General features: G+C 62.5%; 1 protein-coding gene across 2 annotated transcripts; it reads left to right on the forward strand.

Annotated features, from left to right (window-relative positions):
* Positions 1 to 8,642: 8,642 nt before the first annotated feature.
* On the forward strand, positions 8,643 to 11,088 carry EGR3 (early growth response 3). 2 transcript variants are annotated; one of them, XM_062015918.1, is made up of 2 exons: positions 8,643 to 8,884; positions 9,955 to 11,088. In XM_062015918.1, exons 1-2 carry the CDS (start codon positions 8,731 to 8,733, stop codon positions 10,998 to 11,000), a joined length of 1,200 nt encoding a protein of 399 aa, XP_061871902.1. In that variant the 5' UTR covers positions 8,643 to 8,730; the 3' UTR covers positions 11,001 to 11,088. The 2 variants fall into 2 exon arrangements, with proteins under 2 accessions (XP_061871902.1, XP_061871903.1); XM_062015919.1 differs by lacking the exon at positions 8,643 to 8,884 and adding an exon at positions 9,636 to 9,653.
* Positions 11,089 to 11,762: the final 674 nt, after the last annotated feature.

Raw genomic sequence — 11,762 nt, forward strand, 5'->3', positions numbered from 1 at the left:
CTCAACACAATCCCAGAGTCAACAGGGTGATAATTACCTTTTATTTTAATGATTATTGAAAGAATGGCTCAAATGAGAAAATGTCTCAGCCCCTGGCTCAAGGGGAGGCAGCTGTGGGTCCCATTCCCCTGATGGAGAGAAGGTGGAATCCTCCCTCTAGTGCCCTGGGAAAATGCAGGTGATGGGGCAGGAGATATTAAGGACATTAAGGACTGGGGGTCACCCTTTGCACCTCCTTGGCCTCAGTGGCATGTGGGGATGCCACAGAGACACCCCATCTCCCTGGGAGCAGAGCAATGCCAGGCAGCAGCTCCCCTTCACCCAGGTCCTTGCACAAGAAGGGATTAGCAGGATCAGCTGCTGATGATCTAAGCACATAACTATATCAACCTGCCAATTAATTACTGATAGCCTGCTCTCCACGAGGGCTCTATCTGCAGATCTCCTGCACTCCTCAAGCATCCAGGGATTTAAGCCTTGCTGCATCCCCCCCCTGGGGAAATAGGTCAAGGCTCTTAATCCCCAAGTGCCACTGGGAACGTGGGATAAACAACACTGTGCTTTTTGGGTGCCTACACCAGAGGTTTTCCAGGTGAGCTGAGCATCAGCATCCCCACACCACCACCAAGGGACTGGGCTCTCCAAATCATCTGGTGGGATGTTCCAGTGTCCTCATGCCGTGGACACATGAAGCCACCAGCCCTGGGGTTCTTACCCAGGCCACGATGCCTGTGTGAGGATGGTGGGGGTGGTCACTGGGAGCTGGTTACTCACTTTTACTGGTGGCCAGGAGGTGCCAGACACGGTGGGTGCCTCTGTCCTGCTCTGGGAGCAGTGACCCAGCAGCTGGGCGGGTCCTGGGAGAGGCAGCTTGGGCTGGGAGAGGAATTTAGGGCTCCTGAAGCAATAGGGGAAGGATGGAGCCATGTCCCCACCTCTGCAGGCTGTGCCAGCACCCAGAGGGGACCAGCAAGCAGCAAGGGGCACACAGACCAGACCTGGCATGATGGCTTCATTAATTAGCAACAATAATGGATTCTTATTGGGCCTCCAAAATGCTGCATATCACCAGAGGAGCTTTGTAGGGCTGGCTGGAGGAGCTCAGTCCCTCCTGCTGCTTGGTTTGGGAGTCTCAGCCCCTCACCCCTCATCCCTGGAGCTGGCAAGATGCTGTTAGTGAGGGCAGCCATCAGCTGCTGCCCTGAGTGCTCAGACATCCCACTGAGAGATGCTCAACAGGGAAAAAAACCCCAGGGTGTTGGGGTTTTGTTTCCTCTTCCAGCCTGTTCTCAGAGTCAGGTTGGGACGGGTTTGTCCACGCGGAGCCACGGCGGTGGGAAACTCTCAGCCTGGCAGCACGAGCACCTTCAGATGTGGTTTACCCCAAATGCTCCTCAATAGAAAGAAAACAAGCTGGTTGGTACAGTGGTCCTGGAGTGCCAAGCTTGGCTCCTGCCCAGAAGCAGCCATCACCCTCGTTTCGTGCCTGGATGCCCGGTGCTGCCCTGTTTGCAGTCGGCTGGCTGCGGGGTGAGGCAGATGCCTCTCGGGGTTTGCAGCCAGAGGTGTGGTGGAAGGTGCAGGGTGGAAGGAAGGTGCTGGGTGGAAGGAGCAGGGTGGCTGTGTGGCTCTGCCAACCTCCCCTGCCTGCACCATGGGCAGATGACGGTCTCATCCCGCAGCCCCTGGCCCTGGCTTGTCCTCACTTGTCGGCAGCACTGGCTTCCCATTCCCTCCCTGCAGCCCTGCAGGTCCTGAGCTAACCTCCTATTTCCTCATTGCTAGGAAATGGCTAATTCCCCCCGGGCTGGTTTCAATGGCTCTGTGGTTCCTTTGCCTTTGGCCTCTCCCCAGTTTCTCCTTGGTGGTGAAAGCAAAGCCCTGTGGCCCTCGGGAGCTGCGCTTTCCCAGGCTTTGCCTACCTGAAAGGACATCCATCCCCCTGAGATGGATACCCCAACCCTCCTGGCCACTGGATTTACCCCCTGCTCTGCCTCTGCATCCTCTGTGCCACCTTCACCCAAAGCTGAGCCCCTTCTCCAGCAGCACCACATGATGTGACCAATGCAGAGTCTCTGCTGGCTGTGCCCTCAGCTGCTCTCTCACCAGGGCATCGCTCGTGTCTCCAGGGTTTGTGTCTGTGCCATGGCACAGTTCTCAGAGCTCAAACACAAGCATCCATTTCCTCTTTTTCTTTCTTGGTTTGAGGTTCAAAAAAACCTTTGTGGCATCTCCCTGCAAACCCCTGGCTGGGGCTGCAGCACTGCCTGGTCCCTGGCTGGGACCACAGCGTGCTTATCCCATAACACCAGCCCTGGATTTCATAGAATCCCAGCATGATGGGGGTGGGAAGGGTCCTGCAGAGCTGCTCCAGCCCCAGCTGCTGCTAAAGGAGGTTCCCCTCACTCAGGGGGCACAGGAACGTGTCCAGGTGCGTTTGGGAACCTCCTGAGGAGCCTCCACACCCTGCCTGGGCAGCCTGGGCCAGGGCTCCCTCACCTCAGCACCAAAGGACTTGCTCTTCCTGGGCCAGGGGCACTGCCTGTGTGCCAGCCTGTGCCCATCACCCCTTGTCCTGCCACTGGCCCCCACACACCAAACCCTGGCCCCAGCCTCCTGACACCCACCCTGTAGGGACTGAGCAGCATTGCTGAGGTGCCCCTGAGCTCAGGCTGCTCTTCTCCAGCCTCAGCAGCCCCAGGGCCCACAGCCTTTCCTCCTCACACACACATTCCAGCCCCTCAGCATCTCGGTGTCCCTGCACTGGCCTCTCTCCAGCTGTCTCTCTGGAGCTGGGGAGCCCAGAACTGGACCCAGGACTCTGTCTGCAGCTGCATCTCTGCCAGCTCAGTGCCTGCTCCCTTCTAGTGGTCCTCTGCCTGGAAACCCCTTCATTCCTAGTGGTGCTGCTCCCTCAGGACTGCTTTTTGCTCCTGACCTATTCAGTTTTCCTGCTAATCACACTGTCCTCTTATCTCTGGGTCACACCACACCAGCTGCCACTGCTATTGTTCCCCTGCTGCAGCCTGGATAATAACAGGAAAGACCTCCGGGCTTGCAAACTAAAACCTGTCTTGGACTTAGATGACCCAGAGGTTCTCAGCTCCCTGCTGCATACAGCTGCTGACCCCCAGCCTTCAGAGCAGCAGAACACTGTGGGATGCTCCTTGGGGCAGCACAGCACAGCTGGCAGGGAAGGGATGGATGGATGGCCATGGTCTGGGGACCAGAGGGGGGATGCAGGCAGAGCCTCCCCCAGGCAACAGCCTCCCGATGCTCCTGCGGGTGCTTTCCCAGTCTCCCAGTGCTGCCACCTTCAGGGACTGGACCCGACCACCCAGAACCCGTTCTCCTGGGTGTCCCATGTTCAGTGAGGTGGGGTTTGCAGCTCCTGTCTCTTCCAAAGGGCTTCTTTCCCCCCTCCAAGCTCTTCATGCTGCTGCTGTGCAGGGTGAGGGCTGAGCCCTCTGTTGCTGTAGAGGAAACTGAGGCAGAAAAGAGCCTCCCACAAGCAGCTACTGTGTGACCACAGGACCCCCCAGCAGCCACCCCTGGGGATCTGCCTGGGGGTCCCTTCACTCCCCCAAAAGAGGAAGGAGGAGGGAGATAGCCGTGTCCTCTGCCAGGCAGAGAGAGTGTTTCCAGAGGAGGTGGGTGTGGAGCTTTTAGAGGCAGATCAGGAAAGCCAAGGTGAGGCAGGAGACAGCAGTGTGGAAGGACAGAGGCTGTGCTGGGAGGGAGCTGAGCCAGGGTGAGGAAGGCTGCCCAGCACTTCCTCCTGGCTGGACTTCTCCCAGCTTGAGTTTGGCCTGAAACGAGGCTTTCCCACGCTCAACAGCAGCAGGGAAAGTCTCTCCTCCTCCTCCAGAAACTACAGATGGCCCTGAATCCCATCCCTGGAGGTGCTGAGCATCTCTCCAGCATCCAGGCCACGGGGATAAATCCCTGTTGCTGTGGTATCTGCCCCATCTGGGCAGCTGCTGTCTGCCAGAGGGAGCTGACACCCCCAAAACACCCCCAGCCCGCCTCGGGAAGCCTCAAATCACACAAACAACAACCCTCCCAGCCCCGAGAGACGACGGAGGCTTCATCAGATACCTCCACAACACCCACCTCGTGGTTGGGGTGGCTGAAAGAAAGGGTTTTTGTTTGTTGCCTTTCTCCAAACTGCTCGAGAAGAGTTTGTGTGGTCGCCCATCCAAGCGGCCGCCGACGCACACGGCCCCGGTACAGTCACCGAGGTGACCTTTTAGGTCCCCACCAGCCACACTCTGTTTACAGCTCTGTGACCTTACCAGCCCCAGATCTACATCTACAGCAAAGCCAAGGGGCTGAGGAGAGCAACCTTCACCTTCTGGTAAAGTGCCTCAAACTCCATCTCTGAGCATCCTCTGTAACCCAGGACCAGAGGCACCACCACAGCAGGTCCCAAACACCCAAATGTCTGTGTGTGCAGAGCTCTGGGAGCTCCTGAGACACTGAACTGCCCAGTGGGATGGTGACAAGCACCTCTGTGTGTCCCTCAGCCTCCATCCAAGCTCAGCTTTCAGCTGGAGACCACCAGGGAGGTTTAGGTGTGTTTCCAGAGGGATGAAGCATCCCCTTTGCCTCTCCACCAGGCACAAACACCAGGTTGGTGTTGTCCTCACTATAAGTCCATGAATTAGGTGCAAAAAACCTGAGTGGTTCAGTTTTTCAAGGCCTCATGGTCTCTGGGGAGCCACAGTGCATGGCCTGGTGCACCTGCAGGGCTCGTGGCACATGAATCACCCAGCAAAAGGCAAAGCCCAGTCACAAGACCGAGAGGAATGGGGAGAAATCACCCATCAGCTGACAGCACCCAGGGGTGCCAGTGGGGTTTCAGCACCCTGGGGGTGGGAATGGGTGTGGGGGTTGGATGCCCTGGCTTCCCTTGCTAACAGGGACATGCCAGGGCTTTCTGGGGGGGGGGGGGGGATTATTTGGGGGATTGAACCCAGCTGGGATGCTGAGAAATGATGCCAGAGTTTGTCCCAGCCTCTGCATGAGTGGGTGGGAGAGCAAGGGGGCAGGGGGATGGAGATGGGGGGCAGGGAGAGAGTGGAGGAGCAGAGGGATGGAGAAGGGTGCCATGGGGAAAGCAGGGGGGCAGGGGGATGGAGATGGGGAGCAGGGGGATGGAGAGGGGTGCCATGGGGGTGAGGCTGGACTCACTGCTTGTCCAGCATTATCTCTAAGGTTAATGAGGCAGCTGGTTCAGGGGCCAAGCTGGAGGCTGGGCCAGCTCAGCTGTCCTTATTTCATTAACATGAGGAGCTTTCAAACCATGGGGGCAATGGTGGTGTGGGACACTGCACCAGCTTCGAGGGAGGGAGCAAGCACAGCATGCTCCCAGTGCCAGAGATGGAGCTTGAGGTTCCTGAAACACCCCAACCAGGATGGGGCTCGTGCAGCCCCACGTACAGACGTGTGGGATGATCAAAATGAGGGAAAGCTCTTGGCTGCAGCTTCTCTCCAGACCCAGCTGTAATTTCAAGCCATTCAGAGCATCCCAGGTGAAGTGGTTTTTCTTTTCTCTTCTGCTCCCTTTGGGTAAACTACTCTGCTCAGGACGCTCCAACCCATTAAGCTGAGCTGTAACTAAGCCAGTCCAACCCCCACGCAGCCGTTTTCATGCCAGTCTAAGGCTGCCTTGGTTTATTTTGGCTTAAGGCCATTCCCCATCAATTGGCATCAAACCACCAGTAGTAACTCAGAGGGTGTCGGAGCAGGATTAGGCCCTTCTCCTTCCTAGCCCAGCTCCTGGTGTGAACCAGACCTTTTGAGCCAGGTTTAAACCCCACTGAGAGGGCTTTTGGGATGTCGTGGTTGGTTGGATTCAGCAGGGGGGGTGGCTGCATTCCCAGCGGGTGCCACTCGGGGAAGGGGTTACTAGGGAGGCACGTTCACTCCTGGCACCATCACCCCTCCTCACACAGACACCCACAGGGGTGGGCACCAACCAGATGCTGTGCTGTGGGGTTGCCATGTGGCTCTGTTACAGGGCAAGTTGCTGGGGCAGTGACCTGCTTGTTCCTGTACCTTCCCTGTACTGGAGCACTGCTGAGGGTGGTTTTGCAGGACACGCGTGGCAGCTCGGTTTTTTGAGGGGAGGGGAAACCCTAGTCCCTGCGTGGGGCTGCCAGTGTTGCCCGTGGGAGCCATCGACGGGGAACTGCGGGTGGGAGGGAGGCCCCAGAGCATCCCCCGCAGCGCGGATGCAGCCGCTGCCCGACCGTGGGAATGCGCCCAGGCGGCGGGGGGGGGGGCAAAGCAGAGGGGTCTCAGCGGGGGGACACCTTCCCCATCCAACGCCCGGGGTGTCGGAGCGGTGCTGCCCGCGGGGTGCGGGGCCGCAGCGTTTCACTCCCGCCCGTCTTCCCCATCACCCCCCGCCCGCATCTCCCCAGCGCCGGGAGCGCCGGAACCGGCGGCCAAAGAAGGCAGCGGAGGCGGGGCCGGATCCAGACCTTGTTTGGTGCTTCCCCTCGGCCTCCCGCCCGCCGTCGACCCGCTTCCCCCGCTTCCAATCTCACACACATCCCTCCCCCCACACCCCCCCGCTGCCGCCGCCGCGCTCCCCCCGGGCCCCGCCGGGCTGCGGGAGGGGGAAGCTGCGTCTGGGGCTGGGGGAAGGGGGGGGCGGGAGCGTCTAGAGGAGGGTGAAAAGGATGGGGAGGGGGTTAAGGGTGAGAGGAGTGGACGAGGGGTGTAAGGGGAGGGGGCTCTGCTCAAGGTAACGGGGTGTCTGTGCAGGATGAGGGGGTCGCTGCAGGATGGGGAGGGTCTGCAAAAGATAGGGGTGCGTCTACTGAAAGTAGGGTCCTGCAGTGGATGGGGGGGCTGCAGTGGATGAGGAGGAAGGCTTTGAATGGGGAGGGCCCTGAAGTGAATGGGAGGGGGGCTTTGAAGTGGATGGGGGGGGCTAAAGTGGCTAAAACTCACAAGCCACCCCTCCCACACTCACAAACAGGCCACTGTAGGGGCTTGCTGGCCCCCTCCCATCTCTTCCTGGTACATGCCCCCCCCTCCCACCGCAGCATCCCCCTCCCACCTCCCAAAGCGAACGGCTGCTGGCACCGCAGGGTGAAAGTCCTCGGGCCCCTCCTCCCCGGCTCCCCCCCCGCCCCCCTCCAGCTGCAGCACCCCCGTCGCCCGGATTTCACTCCCATTGCAAAGCCGGCCCTGCAGGAATTGGGTAAGTGGAGCTATTGCAACACAGCATTTTTCCATACATTTGCTATATAACTCGGAGGGTTTTAAAGATAGCATCAGTTGGCACACTTAGCACGAAACCACCTAATTACTGACGCCTTGGAAGTGCCAAACTTTTTAAAGGGGGGAGGTGAGGTTAAAATCACAGGCAACCAACAAGTGTTACCTGTTTTAAAAGTATTCCAAGCACTGGTGTCCACGGACGCGGGGCGTGGGGAGGGGGCAGCTCGGTGCAAAGCCATCTCCTCTCTCACCGCTACCTCGAGAAGGGATTCTAGGCTCCCGCAGCCTCAGATCCTTCTCTGCTGACCTTCTCCCTCTCACCCAACCCCAGGCGCGGCCGTTTCCCCCGCACGTCCATCCCGCTTCTGGCGGGCTGCGGGAGGAGGTTTGTGGCCGGTTCCCCCCCTCGTTCCTGCTCTCCAGGGAGATGAGGGAGTGGGGGTTAAATATCTCCAGGTAAGAGCCTGTTTGTGAGCACTCCCGGCGGAGGAGCGGGGAAGGGAGGGCTGGAGAGCCGCTGGCATCGGCGGGTGGGGTGTGAGTGCGGGGAGCAGAACCGTGCCCGGTGCCCGGAGCAGGATGCCCGATGTAGAATATCCGATGCAGAGCGTTCCCAATGCCCGGTACCCGGTGCCCTGTGCAGGATGCTCTGTTCCCGCTGTAGGGTATCCGGTACCCGCTACCCCGTGCTCGTTATACCCTATGCAGGACACGGGATGCCCTATGCCCGATGTAGGATGCTCGGAGCAGGGTGTCCTATACCCAGCGCAGGATGAGTGCCCGGTGCAGGGTGCCCAGTGCCCTGTATCCGGTACAGGATGCTCAGTGCCCGGTTGCTGAGTTGCCGGTACCCGGTGCAGGACACCAGACACTCAGTGCCCGGTGATCCGGTGCCCGGTGGGGGATGCCCGTTGCCCGGTGCCGCCGGTGCCCGGCCCCGCTCTCGCCGGCCCCGCTTCCTGCTTTCTAATGTTCCATTGTGCGGAGCTTCCATTGTGACGTCTCGGCCTCGGCTCGGCTTTGTCTGTCCATATATGGGCAGCTACGTCACGGAGCGCTCCCGCCGCCCGGATAAATGGGCTGCGGAGTCCCCGGCGGAGCAGTCGGGCGGCAGCGAGGGAACCTGCGAGCGGAGCCGAGCGCGGGGAGGGAACGGGGACGGGGACGGGGAGCGGGAGCGAGCGAGAAGGGAGGGGTTAAATCCTCCCACCCGCTTTCTACAACCACATCTGCCAGCCAGATCGCCCCCCCCCCTCCCCCTCAAGGAAACACCACCAGGGACCCACGGAGGACCGCACCCCCCCCCTCGCCCCCTCCTCCGCGGCCACCCCCGGCCCCCCCCCCCCCCCCCAATCCTCCTCCTCCTCCTCTCGGCCCCCGCCCCAACTTTTTCTCTTGCATGATTTCCCTCGCCGCACGGATTTGCCACTCGGATGTTGTTTCCTCGGGAGCTGAGCTCGGAGCCACGTTGAACCAGCCTTTTCCTCCAGTGCTATGACAGGCAAACTACTGGAGAAGCTACCGGGGACCATGAACACTTTGATGAACCAATTGCCTGACAATCTGTACCCAGAGGAGATCCCCAACTCTTTGAATATCTTCTCCAGCAGCAGCGATTCGGTGGCTCACTACAACCAGATGGCTGCAGGTGAGGCGAAAGGGGGGGGGGGGGGGATGGAAATCGGGGGGGGGGGGGGGGCGATGGGGCGAGGAGGAGGACGATGTGGGTAGGGTGTCATGGAGCCTCGGAGGGAAGGAAAGATCTGGGGCTGGGGAGCGGCGTGTCCCCCCACCCACGCACCCACCCACCCCTTTCCTCGCCGATCGCTGCAGGGCTCCGCTGAGCGCTGCCGCCGGAGCCGCCGCCGCAGGTACCGGGCTCCGTGGGGAGGAGAACACGGTGGCGAGGGTTGGGGAACGGGGAGGGGGGGTGATACACGGCCGCGAGACCCCGGTGGCACGGAGGGGACCAACCAGCCAGCGCCGTGATCCGAGCGGGTGCGGATGCACCGCGGACGCGCGTGGCCGTGGCGGCCGCCTCCCCCCACCCCCCAACCCCCAACCCCCCCAAAACCCCGCAGCGGCGGCAGCGTGGGCTCCCCGGGACGCGGCGCCGACTTTCCCGGAGCACGGGGGTTTGGGGGGTAGGGGCTGTGGGGGAAGGTTAGGGGGGGGTACAGGTGAGCGCCGAGGAGATGGGGGCTCCCCGCGTGTCCCCACTCCCACCCGGAACATCGCCGGGCTGAAGCACAACACTCCCCCCGCCCCCCCTCCCCCTTCCTTCGTGTTTCTCCTCGCCGGGGCTCGGCGCAGGGAAGGCGGCGAGTCGGTAACGGCGTCGGTGGCCGCAGCCGGCTCCGCGGAGTGCCCAGCGCTGCCGGGGGCTGGACGGGGAGGAAACCTACCTGTAGCCGCAGGTACCTCCTTCCCCCGGCCGCACCGGCGGTGTGCGTGTGTGTGTCGCCCCCCACCCCACCTCAACCCCACACCTTCCCCTCCCCGGGGCAGCCCCCGCGGGGGCGGCAGCGCGGCCCCGCATCGCCGGGACCCCCGGCAGCCAGCGCCGCAGTCCGCGGAAAGCGGAACGGGGCCGGGGAAGGGGGTGGGAAGTAGCGAGGGGTAGGAGGGAGCGGGGCGGGGAGGGGGCCCGGCGCATCCCCGGTGCATTCCCGGTGCCCTCCCGGTTCACTCTGCCCCGCTTCTCTGGTACTTTTGCAGATAATGTTATGGACATTGGCTTAGCGAACGAAAAGGCCGGTCAGGAGCTGTCCTCTTATTCGGGGACGTTTCAACCAGCCCCGGGCAACAAGACTGTCACCTACCTGGGGAAATTCGCTTTCGACTCGCCCTCCAACTGGTGCCAGGACAACATCATCAGCCTGATGAGCGCCGGCATCCTGGGGGTGCCACCGTCCTCGGGCGCGCTCACCAGCACGCAGAGCTCGGCGGGCAGCATGGGGCCGCCGCAGGGCGAGGTGGACCAGATGTACCCCGCGCTGCCGCCCTACTCCTCCTGCAGTGACCTCTACCCGGAGCCCGTCTCCTTCCACGACCCCCAGAGCAACCCCGGCCTCACTTACTCCCCCCAGGATTACCAGGCCAAACCCGCCTTGGACAGCAACCTCTTCCCCATGATCCCAGACTATAACCTCTACCACCACCCCAACGACATGGGCACCATCACGGAGCACAAACCCTTCCAAAGCTTGGACCCCATCCGCGTCAACCCGCCCCCCATCACCCCGCTGGAGACTATCAAGGCCTTCAAGGACAAGCAGATCCACCCGGGTTTCGGGGGGCTGCCTCAGCCGCCCCTCACCCTCAAGCCCATCCGACCCCGCAAGTATCCCAACCGGCCCAGCAAGACGCCGCTTCACGAGCGGCCCCACGCCTGCCCGGCCGAGGGCTGCGACCGGCGCTTCTCCCGCTCCGACGAGCTCACCCGTCACCTCCGGATCCACACGGGCCACAAGCCCTTCCAGTGCCGCATCTGCATGCGGAGCTTCAGCCGCAGCGACCACCTCACCACCCACATCCGCACCCACACCGGCGAGAAGCCCTTCGCCTGCGAGTTCTGCGGCCGTAAGTTCGCCCGCTCCGACGAGCGCAAGCGACACGCCAAGATCCATCTCAAGCAGAAGGAGAAGAAGGCCGAGAAGGGCTCGGCCGGCCAACCCTCCGCCGTGCCCCCCGCCACCGCCGCCGCCGCCGCCGCCACCTCGCCCCCCGTCGCCCTCGCCCCCGCCGTCACCACGTGCGCTTGAGGGACCGCGCAGGGTGGCACGGCGGCACCCCTTCTCCTCCCCTCCCTTACGCTCTGGGGTAAGGGGGACCCCAGGGTGGCCTTGACCTCCCCCCTCCCCGGGCTTCAGGATTAACCGGGGGGGGGAGCTGCTCTGCGTGGGTCCACTCCACCCGCAGCCGGATTGAGCGCGGCCAGGCTGCCCGTGCCCGGCTCCTGCCTGCACTCGGATCGACAGGACCCGCACTCCCTGGATCCCGGCTCCCCGCGCCCGGATTAACCCGGGCTCCTGGCTTCCCGCACCCGGATTGCCTGCACCCGCACTCGCCCGGGATCCTGGCTGCCTGCAACCGCGCTGCCCGGACCTGCACTGCCCCGGGGCCGGCTTTGCCCGCACCCTCCTTGCCCGGACCCGGCTCACCCGGATCCCTGCTGCCTGCACCCTGGATTACCCGCGCTTGCCCGGATTTACCCGGAGCCGGCTGTCCCGGCTCCAGCCTGCCCGCACCCCGAATCCCCCGGGTTCCAACCCGCCCGCACTCAACCTTGGCTCGGTTCCTGATCCCCGGGATCCCACCTCAGCCGGATCCCAGGTACCCGAATCCCCACCTGGGAATTAGGGCTCCACAGGATCGGGCCCTCGCGGCTCACGTCCCAACGCCCAACCCCAGGGACCGGGCTAGTCAGGATCGGGCCCTCCCGGACCCATCCCGCGCGGTTTCCCCGGGAGCTGGACTCGCCCGGATCGGGCCCGTCCGGGTGGGGATGGATGGATGGAGCCGAG

This window comes from Colius striatus, chromosome 27 (assembly GCF_028858725.1).
Source record: "Colius striatus isolate bColStr4 chromosome 27, bColStr4.1.hap1, whole genome shotgun sequence".
Classification (NCBI taxonomy): domain Eukaryota; kingdom Metazoa; phylum Chordata; class Aves; order Coliiformes; family Coliidae; genus Colius; species Colius striatus.

Bases quoted from the DNA above. Each gene is read 5' to 3' on its own strand.
- EGR3 (XM_062015918.1), top strand. From the start codon at position 8,731: ATGACAGGCAAACTACTGGAGAAGCTACCGGGGACCATGAACACTTTG. The intron at 8,885-9,954 runs GTGAGGCGAAAG...GTACTTTTGCAG, and splicing joins CTACAACCAGATGGCTGCAG to ATAATGTTATGGACATTGGC.